The following is an 8,791-nucleotide window of genomic DNA, read 5'->3' on the forward strand; positions in this document are numbered from 1 at the left end:
TGGTCCAGCGGACAGAGTCACGGTTGCGGAGTTCACACCTGCGAAGATGCAAGTCGCTATGTTGGGGAGTTCAAGTGGGGCGTCAAGCATGGTCTTGGTCATTACCACTTCAGGTAACTTGGTTCATTTCGTCAACCAAAACCAAATCTGTCATGTAATTTGTATCTTATATTACTTGGGTCTGCCAACTGTCTCGATTATTAAAACCACATTGCTGGCTGGCTGATTCCCTTTGAGTTGTACAATCTCTCTCGTTAGTTTACAGGTCTATGATTTCCTGACAATTAGAGGTATTTCTGATAGATTCTATCTTGTTTGTTTTTAACTAGGAACGGTGACGTATACGCAGGAGAATACTTTGCTGACAAGATGCATGGATTCGGGGTCTATGGGTTTGCAAATGGTCACCGGTATGAAGGAGCTTGGCATGAAGGTAGGCGGCAAGGGCTGGGCATGTATACATTCAGAAATGGAGAAACACAGTCGGGCCATTGGCAAAATGGGATCCTCGACATTCCAAGCACACAAAATACAACTTTTCCCATATCTCCTGTTGCAGTCAACCATTCCAAAGTGCTTAATGCAGTCCAGGTTTGTCTGTCCCTCCCAATTTATAATAAGAGAGAGCAAGTCTTTGTATACAAGTAGCATTAAGCCATAAACTTTTGTAAATTCACAGGAGGCACGGAGAGCAGCCGAGAAGGCTTATGACGTAGACAAGGTTGATGAGAGAGTTAACAGAGCCGTTGCAGCTGCCAATACAGCTGCCAATGCTGCAAGAGTGGCGGCCTTCAAAGCTGCCCAAAAACAATCTAAAAACATGGACAATTTTCCGATTCCTGTTGTGTGAACCAATTCTACTAGTAGTACACAGGCGAAGGAAAGTCGACAAGCATATTACTCAAGAGACCGTGTTGGGGAAATCAATGCAAAAAAAACCCTGGTTAGCTGGTTCGTTCAAAAGAGATGAATATGATGTCAAGCTCACGGCTCAACTCATATATTGATTTCCTTTCCAAGGCGTGGCAGAGACATATGCTATATATAGCGTGAGATCGTGGATTGTGAATCATGATTCTGACAGACAACTAAGTTGTTTTATGTGTGCCATAAATCCAGTAATTAAACAACAAAATTCGAATGAAGGTATATTTGAAATGCCTTATAATCCGACAACATGGCTTGAGGAAGTGGTGACGTTGAGTCATAGGCCTTGCGGGTTCATCGTTCTTAGGTAGTACTAGCAGCTGAGGTTGTGACCGTGAGTTTATTTTACATTCTTTATTAGGAGAATATCATTTAGTTACAATTTTAATTTTATGTTATATCTTAAGATAGTCCTAGGATCTTAAGATAATTTTATATTTGGTTCGGTTCCGGGTATCTCGGATATAGGAGTTTAGGATAAATTCGGTTCATTTACTATTTTTATTTTGGATTTGGTTCAATTTTGGTTATTTTCGGTTCAGTTCCAAATACCCACAATAATATAACTTTCTTTAAAATTGTTAAATTTAAATAAAAATGTGATAATTTTTTGACAAATATATCTAACATCTTGTGGATATTTAAAATATTTTAATATTTTATATAATATCGATTCAGTTCCGGTTTTAGTTTCGTTTCTTAAACTTTAAACGTTATTCCCTTTTGTAAAGCGTGGCATATTATTATCTTCTTATTTATTATGTGAAATTAGAATAAGTTTTTCTTATGTCATAATTCCTAGATAAACATAGCATTTGGATAGTTTAATGCTAGAACAATATCAGTAGGTTATTTAGCTTCATTTAATAAACACATTATATGATAGAGCTTTAATTTAATTTAGATTTCCATAATTTTAGAGCTTTTGATATATGTATTTTCATAAGCTTTCATTTAGGTTGCCGTTATAATATATGATCACAAAATTAAAACGCATACAAAAGGCTTAGGATCCGTAACCTGCAATTTATCCGGATCCCGATCCGGGTCCATGTTCTCTCTCACGCTCCTCTTTGGGTAATAGACGATACAAAGCTTATTTAGATCCAATGGCTCTTATTTCATCTAAATTCAAATTTTCCCCAATTTTACATACACGCGCTCCTTCTCGCTCTCTCTCGCTCTCTCTTTGATTCAGAATTTTGGGTTCTCACGTTCTTTGGGTTCTTTAGCGCAGTTCCGCCATGGAAGGAGGTATTATGTTCTGTTTCTGTAGTCGTAATTGTGATTTGTTCTTACAGATTCATGATTGATTGTGATTTTTGTTTGATTCATTTTCTTTGATTGTTTCGCTGATCATCTATGGTTTATTCCAGATCAATATCAAGAAATTAGCAACGATGGTGCTTTGTAGCCGTTTCCTCCATACTCCGTCCACCGTTCACACTTCCGGCGCCTTCGTCTATCCAAAATTTACACTTGTCTTAAAACATGAGGTATCTGCTCGATTTCTAGGGTTTTTTAAGATTTACTCAAGAAATTATCAGTATCCTTTGGTGTATGTTTGCTTAATCCACAAATAGGTTTCGATTGATGTATGATCTGTGTATGACCCCTGCGTCACATTTTCTCTAACTAGACTATAGAAAAGCACTTACCTTTAAGTTAATTTACTTCAGGGTTTTTCATTAGTTATATAGGAAGTGGTGTTCTTTGAGATGATGAGAGAGTTGTTTGCACAGATCTTAGAATATTTTTGTATAATGCTTAGAATATATGAAAGCATTGACTTTTGTTTTACTTGTGAAGTTCAATACTGAAAATCTCTACTCTGTGCTAGAAAATTTTATCATATGATGTAATAAGTTAGTCGTAATCTTCACTTTTGGTTGTGTGATTGGGGTGGTATGTTGCACAAAACGACCTCTGAGTAGAATAAGGCAATATCATGTAACTGTTGTATTACCTTGTGTGCAGTCGTAACCCGGAGGTTTTTTGGGCTCAGCGTTCTGATAAGGTTTACCTAACCGTTGCCTTACCTGATGCGAAGGACCTTTCAGTCAAGTGTGAGATATGGTATGACATTACTGATTTGGATGAAACAGAGGAAGAAAGTGAGAATTCAGTAGTTTCTCCTGCCAATGGACAAACGCTTCCAAATTTGCAGAAGATTCTCGACTTTAGTAACAAAATTAAGGTACTCTACTTTCTTTCTCCTCTTCTTTGTTAGTGGTTGGAGTTGGTTGAATAGGTCTCTTGTTCTGTTTCGTGTTCTGTTTCATGTAGTCGTGTCTTTGGTCAAGTAAGTCCGATTGTTTAGGACATTAGTGGATTTGAGTCATTTGTGTAGTTCCTATTTCTTCGCTGTTTCAGTTTGTTTCTCTTTCGTCGTTGTAAGGCTATTTATAGCCGAGTCTTCTTATTCAATGAATTCAATGAATCATCTCTTTCAGTTTAGTTTTCACATTCTTGAATATAAACACTATTACGACAGTTGTGAATTGCAATAGTAAGTGGAGGTTGTTTTAAGTTGAAATATTATTTTGCTTCTGCTAGTGTTATATGTTCACCCTTTTTTTATATCATGTCTTATGTCTTGAAGGATGAACATGCTTTGGTATCGAACCAAGTTAAAGAGACTGTTTTTGCACCGATAAAACCTATAGTTACTTCTGTGCTGGATGGATATAATGTCTGCATATTTGCCTATGGCTGCATATTTGCCTATGGCCAAACTGGCACTAGCAAGACATTTACCATGGAGGGAACACCAGAGAATAGAGGAGTGAACTATAGAACCTTAGAAGAGCTATTTCGCTGTTCAGAAGGCTGAAGTTATCTCATGAATTTTGAGCTATCGGTTAGCATGTTGGACGTTTATGTTGGATATGTTTCTCAAATGGGCTTTTATTCAATTGGGCTTTAATTACCCAACTTTGGTATTGTCGTGTATTGTGTTTTGACAAAGTCTTTCTTCCTCAAAGAAGAAGTTGAGATCGACAGTTTTGCTCTGAGGTCGGTTGTAACTGGCAGAGAGATGACTGAAATCTCGGAGGGGAAGTTTGATTTTCTAGTATAAAGATAAGAGTCCAGCCTTCAATTTCATAGAAGGAAAAGAACTTCTTCTCTTTTCTACTTCTTCGTCTCCTTCTTCTTATAATTTCTGATTTTGAGTTTGAGAGTTTCATCTCTTTTGAATTGAGTGCACAGTTCAATTGAGAGCAGAATAAACCCTGGAGTGAGCCGTCTTGGTTATCTTGCACCGGGATTAGGCGGTTTTCGCTTAAGTGCAGTAGATTCTCTACGGCTCTGCAACTTAAGCATCTTTGTTCTTTCTCTTTTGTTCTGAGTCTGGTTCTGTTTCCAACAATCTTGAGCGAAAAATCTTTGTTGGTTCTATCACGATTCAGAATGCCAAAGAACTCCGCAGTGCCAGATCTGTCAAAGCTTCAACCTTTGGTTGGTTCCAATTACCGTCGATGGTAAAACACCTTAGATCTAATCTCACCCTCTTGGTTTGTTGACAGCATTAAGAACACCAATCTAGAAGGGAATCTATTAAATATATACAATCAAACTAAGACATCCTAACCGATCAAGAACACAAAGTCATCTATCCCATCCCTAGAAACTTTACTACACTACTCGGAAATCATAGCAGGAAACATAAAAACATAAATGAACGAAAATTGCATTGTATTAAACGATAGAGTGGAGAAATAAGAGTACAGGATAAAAATCTAAAGAAATGATAAAAAGATATGAAAATAAATCCTAACAAAAAGTGAAAAGTGTTTTGAGTCGCTCAGTTCTCTCACAGAAGCTCTCGCTCTCTGGTTTGAGGGTCTGCGGCATGCTCGTTTGCGAGGAAGAAGAGGAGGGGTTTATATATGGAAACCCCTTTGACCTAGCTTCCCAGTCCTGCCCGAGTGTCTACTTGATGGGGTACACGAGGATATGGTCGAGTTACTCCTCGGGTAGATCTTCGGGTTGTTCTTCCTGCTCTCGGATCCTCCTCGATCGTGTTGGGGTTCGGACTGTTCTTGCAGCTTGATGGCTCTTTCGGGTACATGCTCGGGTTTGTCCTTGTTTTCCCCATTTTACGTTCTTGAGCACCTGTTTTCATCCAAAGTATGCAAATGCAAAAATGCAACACCCTAAATGGCCTAACACTACAAGAAAACAGGCAATTTACGACTACGATTGGCGACTAAACCTGTAGTCGCCAAATTTAGGGACTATATAGCAACTGTTTAATTACTACGTTACAACTGCTAAAATTTAGTCGTAAGTTAGTCGTTTTTTGCCGACTGAAATGTGTAGTTGGTTCAGTAGTCGTTAATTAGCGACAACTTTATGACTGAAAGACAAGAAAGTAATTTTGTCAGCAAACAGTAGCTAATTTGGCGACTACATGGTGACTACTGCGGCGAGTCGTTAATTTGGCTACTAAAATACGACTACTTTTGTTATCTCTAAATAAAACATTTTTGTTGATATGCAAATGTAACTTTCATAATTTGCAAATGCAGCCTCTCAAGCAGAACAAGTGTGTTATATTCCGTATCCATACATAAAAAAACCGAAGCAAATATAGTTCAATGTTCTAAAGGTGAATCCAAGGGGAAACATTTCTGGAGAATATGTCAACAGTTCAGAGACGACTCTTTTGCAAACCGAAAATGATGATGCTGTATTGATGACTACAATTGAAGATATTGTACTTGACAATTTGGAAGAGTCAGATCACCCAATAAATCTAGATTATGGCGTTGACGATGTGGAACCTGAAGATGAATTCTTGTGTAATTTATCATCTTCGGATGATGAAGAACCAGATGATGAAGAATCCTCCTAATTATGTTTATGTCAAATTTGAGCAATAAATAATATGTAATATAATCTGAATTGTGTTCTAAATAATATGTAATATATCCTGAATTGTGTTCTAAATAATATGTCAAAAATATATATAAAATGTTATGTTTAAAAATATATAAATTAAATATATAAAATGTTATGTTTAATAATATGTAAATTAAAAGGATTATATTCTCCTAATAAAGAATGTAAAATAAACTCACGGTCACAACCTCAGCTGCTAGTACTACCTAAGAACGATGAACCCGCAAGGCCTATGACTCAACGTCACCACTTCCTCAAGCCATGTTGTCGGATTATAAGGCATTTCAAATATACCTTCATTCGAATTTTGTTGTTTAATTACTGGATTTATGGCACACATAAAACAACTTAGTTGTCTGTCAGAATCATGATTCACAATCCACGATCTCACGCTATATATAGCATATGTCTCTGCCACGCCTTGGAAAGGAAATCAATATATGAGTTGAGCCGTGAGCTTGACATCATATTCATCTCTTTTGAACGAACCAGCTAACCAGGGTTTTTTTTGCATTGATTTCCCCAACACGGTCTCTTGAGTAATATGCTTGTCGACTTTCCTTCGCCTGTGTACTACTAGTAGAATTGGTTCACACAACAGGAATCGGAAAATTGTCCATGTTTTTAGATTGTTTTTGGGCAGCTTTGAAGGCCGCCACTCTTGCAGCATTGGCAGCTGTATTGGCAGCTGCAACGGCTCTGTTAACTCTCTCATCAACCTTGTCTACGTCATAAGCCTTCTCGGCTGCTCTCCGTGCCTCCTGTGAATTTACAAAAGTTTATGGCTTAATGCTACTTGTATACAAAGACTTGCTCTCTCTTATTATAAATTGGGAGGGACAGACAAACCTGGACTGCATTAAGCACTTTGGAATGGTTGACTGCAACAGGAGATATGGGAAAAGTTGTATTTTGTGTGCTTGGAATGTCGAGGATCCCATTTTGCCAATGGCCCGACTGTGTTTCTCCATTTCTGAATGTATACATGCCCAGCCCTTGCCGCCTACCTTCATGCCAAGCTCCTTCATACCGGTGACCATTTGCAAACCCATAGACCCCGAATCCATGCATCTTGTCAGCAAAGTATTCTCCTGCGTATACGTCACCGTTCCTAGTTAAAAACAAACAAGATAGAATCTATCAGAAATACCTCTAATTGTCAGGAAATCATAGACCTGTAAACTAACGAGAGAGATTGTACAACTCAAAGGGAATCAGCCAGCCAGCAATGTGGTTTTAATAATCGAGACAGTTGGCAGACCCAAGTAATATAAGATACAAATTACATGACAGATTTGGTTTTGGTTGACGAAATGAACCAAGTTACCTGAAGTGGTAATGACCAAGACCATGCTTGACGCCCCACTTGAACTCCCCAACATAGCGACTTGCATCTTCGCAGGTGTGAACTCCGCAACCGTGACTCTGTCCGCTGGACCACTCGCCGGAGAACATGTCTCCAGTGTAGAATCGGTAAACCCCATAACCGTGGCGAAGGCCCTGACTATACTGGCCCATGTAACGGCTGCCTCTGGCCCAGGTCTCAACACCATAGCCATCGTACTTGCCATCAAGCCAGTCACCTTCATACCTGCCGCTCATGGAATAGTAATAGACGCCGGAGCCGGAGCACTTGCCCTTGTGGAACTCTCCCTCGTAAACGTCACCGTTGCTATAGAGCTGGACCCAGCACCCGGAGGAGCTTCCCCTCTTGTCAGATCTAGGGCGAGAGCCGATGGACCAGAAGACGGGCAAAGCAGTCGTCGTCCTCCTAGAAGGGGAGGGGAAGGAGCGTGCGAGGAACAAGCGGATCGAAGGGAGCCGAGGGAGGGCGAGATTGAGGGAGAAAAGAAGTGCGGCGGAGAAACCAAAGGCAGAGAGGAAATCGACAAGGAAGGAGCGAGTGGGATGGGAGAAGAGGAAGTATGAGAGAGGGAAGAGAAAGAGAAACAGAGGGAATCGCCGGAGAGAGCGCGGCAGAGAAAATGAAGGGGGAGGACGAGGAGGAGGAGCGAAGCGACGCCTGTAAGGGGCGGCCGGGATAGATGGATCACGGTGGTGGTGGTGAGACACGATCTGTGGGAAGAAAAGAAGAGGGGGAGAAGGATTGTAATCGGAAGAGACGCCGCTGCTTTCTTTTCCGATCTGAACTTCCGATTTCTTCTGATGCATCACATCAATGGAGATCCGGCTGATCGATGTCAGGGCCAAGGAAAGATGATGATGATGGCAAGGAGGTAGTTCCCCAAGACGAAAACAAAAATTCTAAAATCTGGAAAAGAGAAAAATAAAATTAAAAAAACGTTCAGAATTTACCCTTTCCTCCTTCGCCCCCAAGTTTACTTACGTTTTTTTTTTTTTTTTTTTTTTTTTTTTTTTTTTTTTTTTTTTTTTTTTTTTTTTTTTTTTTTTTTTTTTTTTTTTTTTTTTTTTNACACGCTAAATTACCGAATCAAAAATCTTATATTTTTACAAGTGCTGCGTTTGCGGGAGGTAGCGGTGGCTACTGTTTTGAAACAATCCGACCCTTTTTTTTTTCTTTTTAATAATTAAATACAAGATATAATTAAGTATCCCATACTACTTAATTAAACAAACCAACTCACACACGGTAACCAACCAATAATAAACTAACATCCAATTACATGCACAGCGGAAACATACCAATAATACAAAACCAATACAATAACACTTCTATCCAATCTATCCAGCAACCTAACATATCTCTATCCAAGGTTCCATCCTAAACAATATAACAAAGACCAACAACACACAAACGAGACCCTAGTTCATCCTCCTCCTCATCGCCATGATTCCACGTCACATACCTGCACACCACAAACAACAATTGAGATGCGTAAGTATTATTATAAATACTTAGTGAGGCCGTCCTCCCATCTACTGGGTTATACACACAAGCATATGAGACCCTCAAGTTTAAGCAAAACAAACAACACAC

The 8,791-nt window shown here is 39.2% G+C and overlaps 3 protein-coding genes across 3 annotated transcripts; 2 read left to right on the plus strand and 1 right to left on the minus strand.

Moving 5' to 3' along the window:
* On the plus strand, window positions 8–1,293 carry LOC104711409 (junctophilin-1-like). Its single transcript, XM_010428111.2, has 3 exons — window positions 8–113; window positions 330–591; window positions 680–1,293. Exons 2-3 carry the CDS (start codon window positions 370–372, stop codon window positions 848–850), a joined length of 393 nt encoding a protein of 130 aa, XP_010426413.2. The 5' UTR covers window positions 8–113; window positions 330–369; the 3' UTR covers window positions 851–1,293.
* Window positions 1,541–4,014, plus strand: LOC104711420 (kinesin-like calmodulin-binding protein homolog). The gene is made up of 4 exons (XM_010428122.2): window positions 1,541–2,181; window positions 2,304–2,423; window positions 2,905–3,124; window positions 3,530–4,014. Exons 2-4 carry the CDS (start codon window positions 2,419–2,421, stop codon window positions 3,758–3,760), a joined length of 456 nt encoding a protein of 151 aa, XP_010426424.1. The 5' UTR covers window positions 1,541–2,181; window positions 2,304–2,418; the 3' UTR covers window positions 3,761–4,014.
* LOC104711430 lies at window positions 6,105–8,122 on the minus strand. The gene is made up of 3 exons (XM_010428134.2): window positions 7,160–8,122; window positions 6,682–6,943; window positions 6,105–6,593 (listed from the first exon to the last, which is right to left on the minus strand). The coding sequence occupies exons 1-3, from the start codon at window positions 8,002–8,004 to the stop codon at window positions 6,423–6,425; spliced, it is 1,278 nt and encodes a 425-aa protein (XP_010426436.1). The 5' UTR covers window positions 8,005–8,122; the 3' UTR covers window positions 6,105–6,422.

Source organism: Camelina sativa, chromosome 2, assembly GCF_000633955.1.
Source record: "Camelina sativa cultivar DH55 chromosome 2, Cs, whole genome shotgun sequence".
NCBI lineage: Eukaryota > Viridiplantae > Streptophyta > Magnoliopsida > Brassicales > Brassicaceae > Camelina > Camelina sativa.

What these genes read in the sequence shown, in the direction of transcription:
- LOC104711409 (XM_010428111.2), top strand. Translation starts at nt 370, where the DNA reads ATGCATGGATTCGGGGTCTATGGGTTTGCAAATGGTCACCGGTATGAA. An exon ending in AAGTGCTTAATGCAGTCCAG is followed by an intron (nt 592 to 679) that starts GTTTGTCTGTCC and finishes GTAAATTCACAG; the next exon opens with GAGGCACGGAGAGCAGCCGA.
- LOC104711420 (XM_010428122.2), top strand. An exon ending in ACTTTAGTAACAAAATTAAG is followed by an intron (nt 3,125 to 3,529) that starts GTACTCTACTTT and finishes TATGTCTTGAAG; the next exon opens with GATGAACATGCTTTGGTATC.
- LOC104711430 (XM_010428134.2), bottom strand. Translation starts at nt 8,004, where the DNA reads ATGCATCAGAAGAAATCGGAAGTTCAGATCGGAAAAGAAAGCAGCGGC. An exon ending in CTTGGTCATTACCACTTCAG is followed by an intron (nt 6,944 to 7,159) that starts GTAACTTGGTTC and finishes GTTTTTAACTAG; the next exon opens with GAACGGTGACGTATACGCAG. An exon ending in AAGTGCTTAATGCAGTCCAG is followed by an intron (nt 6,594 to 6,681) that starts GTTTGTCTGTCC and finishes GTAAATTCACAG; the next exon opens with GAGGCACGGAGAGCAGCCGA.